The sequence below is a fragment of the Rhinatrema bivittatum genome, chromosome 16 (genome assembly GCF_901001135.1).
Source record: "Rhinatrema bivittatum chromosome 16, aRhiBiv1.1, whole genome shotgun sequence".
In the NCBI taxonomy this organism is placed as follows: Eukaryota; Metazoa; Chordata; class Amphibia; order Gymnophiona; family Rhinatrematidae; genus Rhinatrema; species Rhinatrema bivittatum.
Genome location: NC_042630.1, coordinates 26,359,163 through 26,372,485, shown reverse-complemented (window position 1 = coordinate 26,372,485; position 13,323 = coordinate 26,359,163). Strand labels below are relative to the sequence as shown.

General features: G+C 48.0%; 1 protein-coding gene across 5 annotated transcripts; it reads right to left on the bottom strand.

Moving 5' to 3' along the window:
- Positions 1–2,675: 2,675 nt before the first annotated feature.
- LOC115077156 (acyl-coenzyme A thioesterase THEM4-like) lies at positions 2,676–12,122 on the bottom strand. Of its 5 annotated transcripts, XR_003852966.1 has the most exons (9): positions 11,969–12,122; positions 11,375–11,467; positions 10,067–10,550; positions 9,308–9,467; positions 7,645–7,807; positions 7,097–7,219; positions 4,507–4,631; positions 4,017–4,246; positions 2,676–3,449 (listed from the first exon to the last, which is right to left on the bottom strand). XR_003852966.1 is itself a non-coding variant. In XM_029579393.1 (8 exons), the coding sequence occupies exons 3-8, from the start codon at positions 10,193–10,195 to the stop codon at positions 4,215–4,217; spliced, it is 732 nt and encodes a 243-aa protein (XP_029435253.1). In that variant the 5' UTR covers positions 10,196–10,550; positions 11,375–11,467; positions 11,969–12,122; the 3' UTR covers positions 2,676–4,214. The 5 variants fall into 5 exon arrangements, 4 of the variants coding, with proteins under 4 accessions (XP_029435253.1, XP_029435256.1, XP_029435254.1 ...); XM_029579393.1 differs by having other exon boundaries at positions 2,676–4,246; XM_029579396.1 differs by lacking the exon at positions 7,097–7,219 and adding an exon at positions 7,275–7,385 and having other exon boundaries at positions 2,676–4,246; positions 11,969–12,118.
- Between the last annotated feature and the right edge of the window lie 1,201 nt (positions 12,123–13,323).

Here is a 13,323-nt window from a genome sequence, read left to right as displayed (position 1 = left end):
TATTTCCTCAGAGCTGTTCCCTGGAACCAGGTACTCGCTCCTCGAGGGCCTGCCTCTATTCCAGCTTCTGTGCCACCTTCCGGGAGAAACCGCTGTGTAACCTTACCAACGAGGCTCAATACCAGAACTCTGTGTATGCTCCACTGTACTCACTATCTCAGTTTTCTCCACTACAGCACAGCCATAGATACTGGAATCGCTGTTCCAGTATCCTGAGGAACCCTAGCCCAGCCGGGCTTCATCTCTACTCACTACTGCCACCTCTAGTGGCTTATCAACTCTGTCTAATAAAAGATATAACTCTGTGTTGTGTGTCCCAAAGCTAAGTCTGACCTGTGGCCCCTCAAGGGACTTCCCCCGAGGGCGTGGTCAGCTGCCACAGTGTCCAAGGGTCCACCCCAAACCTTACAAACAATAACAGCTTGTCCTCTGGTAGCTTGTGCCCTTTATCTCCCAGATGTTTAATCAGCTGCTCCAAGTCTGGCCCAAACAGAAGTTTTCCCTTAAAAGGTAATGCTCCCAGCTGAGCCTTTGATGAAACGCCTGCTGACCAGTTTCATAACCAAAGAAGCCTCTTAGCAGAAACCGTGGACATCATGGTCCTGGAAGAAGTGCGAATGAGGTCATACAAAGCATCCGCACCATAAGCCATTGCAGCCTCCAGTCGCTCCACCTGTTTAGGCTCCTGGGGTGACATATCTCTGGCACTCTGCAACTGCTGTTCCCATCTCAATCTAGCCTGGAGCATGAAGCTGCTACACACAGCTGCATAGATGCCCAGAGCAGACACTTCGAAGATTTTTTTGGATATATCTCGAGCTTCCTGATCTGCAAATCCTTAAGAGCTGCCATACAAGCTGCCAGAATGGTGGTCCTTTTTGTAACAGCTGAGACCGAAGTATCCAACTTCGGCACCCTCAAGAGCTCCAAAGTGTTTTTGGGCAAAGGATAAAGCTTATCCATAGCCCTGCTAACCCTAAGGCCAGTCTTCGGAGTATCCCACTCCCTGACCACAACTCTAACAGACCTGTGAATAGGAAAAGTCTTGGCTGGACTGTTCAAGCCAGTCATGATTTTTTATTTATTTTATTTAAAAGTTTTTTTTTTTATACGGGTATTCGTGGGTACATCATATCGGTTTACAGAGAACTTAGTGAAATGCATAGATCAGATACTTCCTCTAGGTCAGCCTGGTCCTGTGGAATGGTTATTCCCAATTCCGCCAGGATCAGGTGCCCAAGTTTCTCCCTTTGAAACAGGCGAACCATCTTGGGATCGTCGCCTTCCATCTTCAGGACTTTTGTAGCATCCTCTTCCAGATTCTGTGGGCATCGAGAAGGATCAGCATCAGAACCATCCCCAGATAGCAATCCCTGATCAGAGTTCTCTGAGGAACCCTCCTCGGTGGCCCCTGACCCGGAAGGACCAAGGTCCCTCTGAATCCTAGTGGCCCCTGAAAATCTGGACTTCTTCCTGGGGGGAGGTTCTGCTATCCTTTGCTTAGGATAGGGCTGCTCCACGGTCTTGCAAGCTAAAAATGCCTTGTGCATCAACAGGACAAACTCAGGTGAAAAAGGAGAGGCACCATCAGAATCCTCTTCCAGAGGATCAATCTTCTCCTCCAATTGCCCCCCTGTGGGCCTCCCGGGTCTCCTCAATGCGGAACTCAGCTGGAAAAAGCTTGGGCAGGAGATCCCCTCCCCCCACTGCAGCCTTCCCCTCAGCAGCGAGCATATCCAAGATGGCCACCTTTCCAGCTGAGCACGGGAATGAATCATTGGCCCTTCGTATTGCAGCCTTCAGTCCACCAGAGTCGCGCTGCTTCTGGGCTGTTGCCACAGTCCCTTCCAATGTGCCCTTTCCACCAGAGAGGCAACAGGAACAGAGACTGGAACGAGAAAGGTGCGCAGAACTGTCACCACATGTGGTGCATCGGCATCCCTTCGACATGATCAGGCCAGGCTGCGGCCGCGCAGCAGACGCCCAAGGGAGGAAAGGCAGCAGGAGAGCCTAAAACAACATATGCGCTGCTGAAGCTGCCTCCTTCTACCATTCTACAGATTAAAGCAAACGCACCTGCTTCCCTTAATTTACTCTTGTTACTACTCTGTTTTTTATTTTAAACTTTATAAAAGATACAAAAAGAAAAATCTTATCTGAAGTGTGGCAGAGGCTTCTTCCAATCCTCCCAGAGGTGAGGGAACTGGACCACCAGCTTTCACCTCAGGCGAAATCCAGTGAGCAATCTAGGGTCCCCAATCCCTGTTCGCCCACCTCTGCGGCCAGGAGAGATGGTCCCACCAGGACCTGCCAATCTCCTAGGAGAGAAATCTTTGCTCGATCGAAACCTCTTCTTATTTTCTTATTATTATTATTATTTTTTCAGGTACAGAACTGCAGGTTTTGCACCTCCTCCATCTACTGGAGACAGAGAAATACTGAGGATCTGCAGGTGGCACACCGGGTTAAGAGGCGGTGTCTGTGAAACTTTCTCTGTCTCCATCTGCTGGAAGGGAGGCAAAACACAGGAGTCTGGACTGATCTGGGTACATACAGGGAACCTCCATCGCCTCCTGCATTCTGCTACCTGTAGCCCACTCTGTCCCCTGTACATCATAACATGTGCCACTAATGGAATACACCATGAAAATAATAAGGGGGACACAGAGGCCTCAGAATTGTAAAACAGGTTTATTTAGGAGTAAATCAGCAACATCTCCATAATGATCCGGAAGCCACCTGCTCTGGAAGGAACGCTCTAGTAGGGTGCACATGAGCAATACTGAGAAACTGAGTCAAGAGCAGCCCTGCAAGCTCTAGGGAAGCACCATATGAAAATACACCTTGTTATAAAAATAGTCAGGACTTCATTTGAGTTTCTACAACATAAAATCAGTATTTCAAAGCGGAAATGCTTAAAATGGAGATCCCAATGTGGCTCGGTCGGTGGAGAGTGTATGCGTGCGCTTCTGTCACTGGGGGCCTCTCCGTGCTATCTGGGTGTGCATGCCGTATCATCTGGGAGACCGCGTGTCTGGGGTGAGTGGACCTCTCCTTGGCACGGTGGTGGGGAGGGATTCTGTGTGCTTGTGAGTGAGAGGCACAAAGTCCCCAGGGCTGTGAGGTGTGGTGGAATATCAGGGACATGAGCAGTACAAATGGCTGCATCAGACAATACTGGAAAGGAAATCAGCAGGTCCCTTCCTGCAGAAAAGCCCTTGTTGGAAACCGCAGAAAGCTCTCTTCAGTTTGATGGTCACGTGGCTACCTATTAATGAAAAGTGGTGGCCAGATCCTGCGTGGGCAGCTGGCCTTTGCTCAGTTTCTGCAGGTTGACCTCCTTGGCAGGTTCACGAGCACTGCTCGCAGCCCCTTCAGGCAGCTGGGGGTGTTTAGGGATTCAATGGAAGAGCAGCTGAAGAACTTTCACTGTCTTGCTCCATCCTGAACTGCAAAAAGCAAGTGAGAGCAGGGCTGGCAATTTTTCTACCGGGCAATTCAGTTGCAATGTTCTTTCTCCAAAGAGCTTACAAGCAAAATTTGAGCAGAGGGAGCTTAAGCAACCTTCCAGAGGCTGCAACGTGCCAGCTGGATGGCGGAACAGACTGAAGCACCCCCCCCCCCCCCCCCCGAGCAGCCGCGCCTTCTTCAGCTCCGCCAGCTGTGGGGGAATTTGATGGCTGGAACTGGTGTCTCCAACGTCGTAGGTGGGAACGCAACACTGTACCGTGCACAGAAAAGTCATTTGGGGGGGGTTTTCTAGAATCTCTTTTTGTTTCATTTAACTGAAACAAATAACCCCATCCCCCGTACCTGCAGTCTTGCACCGAGCCACGCTGTGAACCCCAGGTTATACTGCCTTATGCCACATTCCCACTGTATGCATCTGCCCCAGGCACTCGTCTCCAACCTAACCAGCTTACCCCCCACCTTTATGAACTGCAGAAAATTGCTTCTTTTCCCCCCCATTGCAACTGGCGTGGAAAGTGGAGGTCGCTGCTGGCCCCGACCAGTACCTTTTATTTTAGAAAATGACCCCTGAGCGCAGCAGCGATTGCTGGGTACACTCTGGGAGAGCAGGCGCGGAGGTTCGAGACGTAATCACTCATTACGACCCTGCTCTCTTCTGGTGAGGCAGCAGCAAGCAGCACGGGAAGAACAACGGGGAGTGTGTCTGACATTTCCAGCTCCTTCTTGAGAAGAGTTTCATGAACTCAATTAGGCAGATCCAATTTAATAAACAAGGCTGAAAAACAGAAGAGGAAGAGGAGGTGACAAGTCTGTCCAGGAACCTCTGGGAAGAGACAAGAAGGTCCAACACCGCACCACCACCATCCCCCGCACACCCAAACGCAGGATTAACCCCCGGATACACAACTAGGATTCGGTGCCTAGCACCGCATCCCCGGCCACGTTCTCTCCGCGTGGGCCCAGCGCAGCACCTCCTGCTTTATCACGCGCGACATAGCCTGGGACAGAAAGCTGGTGAATCCTCCCACTTCTTACCGGTTGCATCTGTGTGGAATTTCTCTCCATCTACACTTCGGATCTCAGTGGTCAGGTAGACTTTGCGGCCCTCAATTTTATCCAACTTGCTCTCCACTATCACAGTGGAGCCCAGCGCGATGGGGCTGTAAATTACAGCACAGGACAGATTTATTTCAATTTCTAAGTTGCTTAATTCAAGGCTGACTCTAGGTGCCAACAAAACACAGATAACAAAGTCACTAAATATAAAACCAAAACAGTAAGCGCAATAATCATGCCCCTGCCAATAATCAACAGTTCCAAAATATGAAAACACTAAAAACAGGGAAAATCAGCTGAAAATGTCCAATTTATTTATTTTTTATTTAACTGTTCTTATATACTGATGGTCGTTGGGAACATCTCATCAGTTAACAAGAAATAAAAAGCAGCAACAGGCTTTACAATGAAGAAGAAACTCACAAATGTAACTGAAAGTATTGGGGGGTGGGGCATAAAAGCTAGATGGGGGGGGGAGACACTGAAGAGTGAACTTGGAGGATTGATTACAATGAAGAGGATTAAGTATCCGAAGGCTACAGGAAACATACAATTAAGAATCATATTTTAGCAAGGATGAGTTAATTACAATTTAGGTTACAATTGACATACACATTTCTGTTCACTTACAAAGGAGATTATTTTTGCGATGTCTATACAGGAGCAATACAACGTGGGAAGCAAGTATAAGGGGGTGAAGAAAGAGGCATAGAAAAAAACGGAGGGGGTAAGAAATGGTATTCACGTGGAGAGAAGAATACATTAAGGGGGGGTGGGTGAAGAGCGGTGTAAACATTGCCTGGACATAAATGTGGTGGAAGTGTACAGTCAGGTGTAAGCCTGCTTAAAGAGCCATGTCTTGAGGCTCTGCTTGAATTTTTTTGGGCAAGATTCTTGGCGGAGGGAAGATGGAGGATTGTTCCATAGGGCAGGACCAGCTATGGAAAATGCACGGTCTTTGGTGGAACTTAGCTTTGTGAGTTTGGGTGAGGGTGTGTGCATAGTTGCTAGATATTGGTTTCTAGTGGGTCTGGGCAGGGGTACGAAAGGTGAGATGTTCTCTAAACCAGTGCACATTTTGGTTGTGAAGAGATCTGTGGATGAGAGGGATTTGTATATGATTCGTGATGCAACGGGTAGCCAGTGCAAATGCTTGAGGACGGAGGTAAGGTGGTCGTTTTTGTGGGTATTAGTGAGGATACGAGCGGCAGCATTTTGGAGCAATTGAAGAGGTTGGATTGCACTTTTGGGTAAGCCCAGGAGCAAAGCATTGCAGTAATCAACTTTCGATAGGATGATGGCTTGGAGTATTATGCGAAAGTCATTAAGGTGTAATAGGGGTTTAAGTTTTTCTTTTTAAGGTGTGCAATTTGAAGAAACAGTCTTTTAATGCGGCGTTGATGAATTTTTTTGAGGTTAAAATGATTATCAAGGGTGATGCCGAGGCAGCGTACGAGTTGAGGAAATGTGATGTTAGAGGGGGGAGTGTTGATCAGTGGGGGAGTCGGGCTAATGTTGTGTGGTGAGATAAGGAGGAGCTCTGTTTTAGCAGTGTTGAGCGCGAGGAAGTTGTTTGATAGCAGGGTGCTGATGTCAGCGAGGGTGGATTTCCAGGTCTCAATAGCTTTGTGTAATGTGTCAGTCACAGGTATCAGGATCTGAACATCATCCGCATATATAAAATGCGGGAAGGCCTAGCTTTGAAAGGAGATGGCAGAGGGGGAGGAAGTATATATTGAAAAGTGTAGAGGAAAGGGAGGAGCCTTGTGGTACACCTTGTGTTAGATATGCAGTTTCCAAATTTGAACACTATATTGTCTATCACACAGGTAAGATTGAAGCCAGTGGAGTGCAGTACCGGCAATGCCAATAGCAATCTGGCGTTCTTTTAATATATTGTGGTTGACTTCATCAAATGTGGAAGAGATGTCAAGAAGGATCAAAATGCGTGAAAGGCCTTTGTCTAGGCTTTTTAGGATATGGTCGGAGAGGGAAATGAGTAGGGTTTCAGTGCTGTGGTGTTTGCGAAAACCGTGTTGTGAGGGTAGGAGAATAATGTGTTCGTCAAGATAGTCTGTTAGTTGTCGGTGGACTGTTTTTTTCTAAAATTTTTGCGATGAAGGGAAATTTAGGAAATACAAGGCACTTACTTAAAAGCTACAGTGAAGAATCAGGCTTTGCAGAGTTTTCTGCGTGTCCTTTGGGGGGGGGGGGGGGGGGGGGGGGGGGGGGGGGGGGGGGAGTCGGTAGAATACCAAGGAGCTTCCTTTCCAACACATCATAGCAATAAACTCCTTCTGTCCTGGGGATCCCCCATCTTGTCCGATTTTCAAGATATACATAAAGAATATGCAAGAGATATATCTGCATTCAAAAAAATGAGGCAATGCATGAAATATCCCTTGTGCATGTTCTTTCTGGCTCTCCTGAAAACCAGATTGGGCAGGAGTTTCCCCAAGGACTGGGTTGAAGGCCACAATAAAAACTGCACCTCAAGCTATAAGGAGATCCAATGGCAAAAATGTTTAGGAAATACAGGACAAAGGGATTAAGTAAAGTGAAAGCTTACATATAGTGAAGACAGCTTAAGTGGCAGAGCTGGTGGCAGTAGAGGGATTCACACTGTGGCCTTCTGGTCCTTTCCCTGCTCTCTTCCACGTAGACCCAGAGGCTGCATCGTATCTCTGGCATCCTTCATGTTCATCATTGCAAAACACAGAATAAAACCCTGAGCCTGAGGCACTCACCTCCTGTAGTTAATGTTGAGGTTTGCAGTCATCACCCGCCCAGAAGTACAGATTGCGCAGGCACCAGATGAGCTATCTATGATGGTTGCAATGGAGCCCCCATGGACAAACCTGACAAACAAGTTACAGAGATTGGCACCTGCCTGGGTCCATCCTTATTCATGCTATAATCATTGGCCTTTCTCAGCCCACTGCACACACTACTGCCAGTCAGCCTGAGGTGTGAAGGAAGTAGCAGGCCCTCAAGAGCTCAGCTGAACCAGCTTGCTGGGCTGAGCCTGAAGCACGCTGATGTGATCGTGTTTCTGTGTGTCTCACACTGTGTTGCTAAAATGTGTTTCTGCTCCTTCTGTGTGCGAGTCCTCCTTACCCGAAGGGCCCCTCCAGATAAGGGCCTGCCTGAAAGATGCACACCGTCCTCTTCTCAGCTTGGTTGTAGAACATGAAATACTCAAAGCCAAGACCTTCCACATCCATGTTCCTGGTGAAGAGACGAGTGGTCACCTTGGGCTTCGCACTGCCTGGACATATCTCTGTTAGAACAGAAGCATCAGTCCTTAAAATTCTCTCACAGCCTGCTCAGCTCGTACCCCAAGCCATGTGATTTCTGCCCGGAATTCCAGATTGAGAGCACAGGCTTGTCACTGTTACCCACTCACCCACCTTGCTCAGGCCTCCTCTCTCAGGCTCTCCCCGTTACTATTTTAGATGGGAAGGATTGATTAGCAGCCCTTTATTTCCCTGCACGCTTAACAGAATTTCTTTAGCAGATTTTTGTAGGGTATTGCAATCTCGCTTGCCTTCTGTGCACACATCCAGAACACTGTGTTTCTTCCTCTGCCATCACTAAAATCCATCCCTTTCTGAACACACTACCAGAATCCTTCTCCATGCACTCATCACTTCCTGGTTAGACTACTGCAAACGGCTCCTCACAGGTCTGCCAAGGAACCATCTCTCTCTGCTACAATCTATCTAAAATTCAGCTCCACGACTTCTCTTTCACAGAAGTGGCTACTCACGTAACCCCCTCTTCTCAAGTCACTATATTGGCTCCCTGTTTTTGCATACAGTCCAAGCTCTTCTTACTCACCCACAAAAGCTTTTTACTCGGCAGCTCATTCCCCCTCCCTACACCCCCTCCTTGTGGGCTCCGCTCATAGGACAAGTCATCCCTATCTACGCCCGTCTCCTTGCTTTCCACCCTGCCGAGACAAATGCCTGGAACAGACATCCGGAATTGGTGTGTCATGCCCCCCTTTTGAGCCTCATTCAATTCCCACCTACACACCTGCCTTTCAGAGGCTCACCCTGATCCTAGCTTTGCTGATTTTTAACGTAATACATAAGTTCCCTGAAGCATCTGATTTGTCTGTGTCCCCTGACTAAACAGTATGCTCCAGAGAGCAGGGGCTCTCGCTTATGTGTCTCTGGGTTTCGTTGCATGTACACAAACAGGATTATAAGTGCATAACGCAATGGGCAAAAACTGGCTGGAACCATTGCTAACGATGTGAGGAATACTCTTCTTAGGCTCCTTTTACCCATTATAACTTGGACACGGGGGGAGGACAAGAAAGGCTCGGTGGGCAAAATCAAGCACCATTTTGGAAGTGACCATAAAGAAATGCTGACACCTCCCCCTCCCCCCCAAACTGTCACCCGAAGCAAAGCCTATGGTAACCATTCTGTTTCTTTTAGGGTCCCTCAGCTACAGAATGAAGGAAGTGTATGACCCAAATATACACCTGCAGGACAGAGAATGATGTAAATGTTAGAAGTTGACAATAAAACACTGGGATAACCTGCATGGAGCAGAGGTTCAATCAAAAAACAATTAAATTTTTGTACTGTACTTCTAAGAAAGGCACAGGGGTAACCTGCACAGAGCGGCAGTTTGGATGGACCATTTCGGTCTCTTTTTTTTGTTTGTTTTTTATCATCACCAACATCACTGGCCACTTCCTGGGGAGAATTTACAAGTCAGGAAGTGAGGAAGAATGTGGTGGTGGTGGTGGTCTCTTCTGCCTTGCCTCCTAAATGAGTGATAGTGGAGTTGTAGGACGGGAGCCGCATCCAGTCCCCACTCTGGCTCAGGATCATGTACTTGCTGTAGAGATTCCTCATGTCCTGGCTCCAGCTGGCGTTGGGAAGGGCGTAGTCCTTGTGGTTCTGAGCATGAGGCCCTGTCACCTGAAAACCCCAAGGAGGAGAGAGAAGTGAAACCACTGCCCTGGGTCTGCAGTTCACTCCCAGCCATAGTGAGAAAGGCATGGACAGGCCAGTAGGGCCTTAGGCTCACTGACTACAGTGCTCTGGGTTAGCCCCATACACATAAATATAGAAAATGGCCGCTCCCTCCAGACACACTGTGTTTAAACAGGAGCACTGGCAAATCCAGAACTCAGAACCATGAAAATCTGTTTTTTTATGAGCATAGTGTTCCTCTTCATCCCGGCACCATCTCACTGCATTTAAAGGATGGTTTCAGTCTGCAGTCATGGGTACTGCTCATACTTTATGTGCAGCACACTATGAAAACATCTGAAATTAAAAGACCACAGAAATGCATACTAAAAGTTCACTTAAATTAAGTATGAGAAGGGTAGCCCAAATATTTCTGCACTACAAAATTATTATGTTGGCATAGTTGAGTCACTTAGATTATAAGCTCTTTGAGGAAGAAACTTATCATATCTTAATACTTATCACCATTGTACAGCACTGCATACATCCAGTAGTGCTACAACAATGTATTATTATTATTATTATAGGTGCACTGGGATACTCACCCTAAGGTCCCGGGAGGGAAGGCAAGCTGCTTGTAGGCCTGTTCTATACAAGAGGAGCGAGAGCACTGGCTGTTTCTGAAGCCAAGCAGGGCTCAATCCCCTAAATAGTCTCATACTGTACCTAAACATGCCTTTAACTAACCCTGTCCTTCAACTGAGCAGTGTCCTATAATCTTACTCCCAGAGAGGAGTTGGCCTCCTGGCACCGTGTTGGCCGTACTTCCAGAAAGGAGCCTGTGTTATGAAGCACCACCACGTCTGCTGTGAAAGTTTATCAGATCTGCTTTCAGATGTTCCCTGGAGAATGTTTCCAAGCCCAATGCATTTGGCAGCAAAGTATTTTTTGTCATAGTGCAGCTATGCTAACACTAATTAGTCAAGCACATCCAAAATCCTCAGTAGCATGACAGCCTTCTAGGTAACGCAGGAAACAGCAGCAGCAGCTACCTAACCAGTCACCAACTCCTCCGAAGATAGAGCAATGCTAGGAAGAGAAATGGAACAGAAATGAAATACAATCAAACACTGAACATCAAAACTGTCTAATCCTAGGACAAACAGCAGCAAAATATGTTCTACCCTACCACCAGGCCAGAAACACGATCAGATAAGGGCTGACAGTGACCAATATCAGAACCCAGGAATTGTCCTTGTGTTTATCATTTCTACAATTTTATTGTACTATTGTCCCTATTTTGTATTTTTAATCTACTTCCTGGAGGGAAGAAGTTTTATGGGATCACCGTGACTATTTTTTGTGTTTCATGTCTTGTCGACACTGAATTTTCAGTATATAACAGGGAATCCTGATGGATTTTTTTTTAATCTGTTACTTTACATAATCCACCTTGGGCCTACCTTTAGAAAATAGCAGAAGATCAGATGCTTCCAAATAAAGAAATGTATAGATGCAGATGCGAGTCCTCCAAGTGTGTGTGTGTGGGATGAGAGTGTGTGTGTGAGAGAGAGAATGTCGGCGGGGGGGGGGGGGGGGGGGGGAGGGGGGGGGCTTGAGCGAGCATGTGTGTGGGGGGGGGGTTGAAAGAAAGCATGTGTGTATGGGGGTTGTGAGAGAGCATGTGTGACAGAGGTGTAAGAGTATGTGTGTATAGGGTGTGTGTATGTGTGGGGTGAAGAGAACATGTGAAGGGGTGAGAGAGAGTGTGTGTGTGTATGTAGGGAATGAGAGAGCATGTGTGTGCATGGGGGGAGGGGGGGGGAGAGAGCATGTGTGTGCATGGGGGGAGGGGGGGAGAGAGCATGTGTGTGCATGGGGGGCACATAGGTGTGTAGGCTCCTTTAGTTCACCTCTTCCTTCTATGTCCCTGTCGGCTTGCTCTCCCTCAAATGCAGAAATCTTTATTGGGCTGACAATTTGTACAGGTCTTGCCAAACCGATGCCTAAAAGAAGAAATAAACAAGATTCTATTTCAGCATAAACTGTTTTTCTTTCATTTACAAAATCAGCCTCCTCCAGCCCCACTCTTCTCTCTCACACCCTCCTATGACTTCTCTCCCCTTCAAATTCAGGAAATTTTATGAACCTGACAACTTGTGCATGTATTGCCAAAATAATAAAGTGATTAAAATAAAAGGAGAAAAATAAGATAATAGTAAAATAAAATGATTAATAGAAGAGAGTAAAAGGGGCAATCCCTGGGTGGTGGCGCTGGTCACTGCTCTCCCTGGTCACCTTACGTTTCTGGCCTAGATCCCACCTTTAGCTGACACTTCTCTCGTTTCCACTAGGATTAAAGTGATTTTCGCCCTCCCGTTCCCTTTTCTCCTGTCTCGCCCCCTCCTCTCCTCATCTGCCCTCTTTCTCTCCTTTTCCATTCCTACCGTCCCTCCTACCCCTCTTCCTCAACTTATCTTCCCTTTTGTTTCTCACTCCCCCCTTACCTCCCCCGCAGATACAGCAGGGATACAGAAGTTACGAGACATCCGACTCGCGCTCCCCTTCACTCTTAAATTCTGTATGACTTTCAGAAACCACCGGCAGCAGCGTTTCCGGGGAACGTGAGGACGCCTGCGGCGAGACGTCATCACGCGCAGAGCCATATCCTCATCGTGTGACGGGAGATCCCTGTTGTCACCATGGTTACGGCAGGCGGGAACCATTCGCTCTGTGGACGCCTGGAGGTGCCCGGTAGTCCTGCTCCTTCCCTCCTCTTAACGCGAGAGGGAGCCTGAGCGTTAGGCCACTGAGCGGTAAAGAGCAGCAACCCTTCTATACGCATGAAACCCGGGACTGAGAGGGAGCAGCAGCGCAAGCTCAAATTCCCTCCTACTCCCACGCACATCTCGGGGCCTCTCCTCCCATCCCGAGCCCACTCACCGCGGGGCCTCTCCTCCAGAGCCTACGTATTCCCTCCCTTCCCCCCCCTCCCCCATTCAGAGCCCTCTCCTTCCCCCTCCAGAGCCTGCAAACCCTGGTGCTGCGCCTCACTTCTCCAAGTCCTCTCCAGAGCCTCCACCGGACTGCACCCCCTTCCCCTCTCCAAAGCATGCAGATCCCAAGCCTAGCCCTCCTTTCTGCATCCTCAGGCAGGCAACTGGACTGCAATTTAGGGACTGAAACTGTTTGTTTTTTTTTTTTTTTAATTAAATACCTAGATCCTTTATTGGAGCAATAGTTGAGTCTCTGTGCACAGGCCCTGTCTGGAAGTGTGCCCGTTTTTGTACTGTTTGGAAATATACAGGACAATGTAGCAAATCGAGCGAGTAGGAGTTAAACGCAGGGCATAGGAATGCGCTCAGACTCTGCCCCGCCTGTATCCCAACCCAAAACCTCAGGACCTCTGTGTCTCAGCAAGAATCAAAACATGGCAGCTAACCAGAGTGAATCATAGTAGAAACACTACCCTCTTATTTTCAGCAAAGCAAGAAGCCAGACTCTTCTGTTAGCTGCAAAGACGGGAGGAGCCCTTGCCTCAGTCACTTCACCTCGCCCCAGCCCTTTTCCATAGAGAGAATCTTGTCACAATGGATCCCTATCACAAAGCCTGTTCAGCCTTCATCTGATAAAGGAATTCCTGGCAGTGCCTCACTGCCCTCATATATAGGGAATCCCATCACAGGGACCCCACCCTGATGGAGGGAATCCTATTACAGTGATCTCCCCACTCCACCTTAATCCTTGCTTTTCCTGGTAGAGGGGTTCTTGTCACAGTGACCCCCCCCCCCCTTTTTTTTTTTTTTTCGTTTTCCACAGTACAGAGATCCCTGACATTCAAACCTGATGATGGGAACCTTGT

Coding starts and splice junctions, on each gene's coding strand:
- LOC115077156 (XM_029579393.1), bottom strand. CDS start 10,195: ATGTTTAGGTACAGTATGAGACTATTTAGGGGATTGAGCCCTGCTTGG. Junction 9,468..10,066: donor TTCCCTCCCGGGACCTTAGG/GTGAGTATCCCA, acceptor TGGGGTTTTCAG/GTGACAGGGCCTCATGCTCA. Junction 7,220..7,644: donor TATCTGGAGGGGCCCTTCGG/GTAAGGAGGACT, acceptor ATGAACATGAAG/GATGCCAGAGATACGATGCA.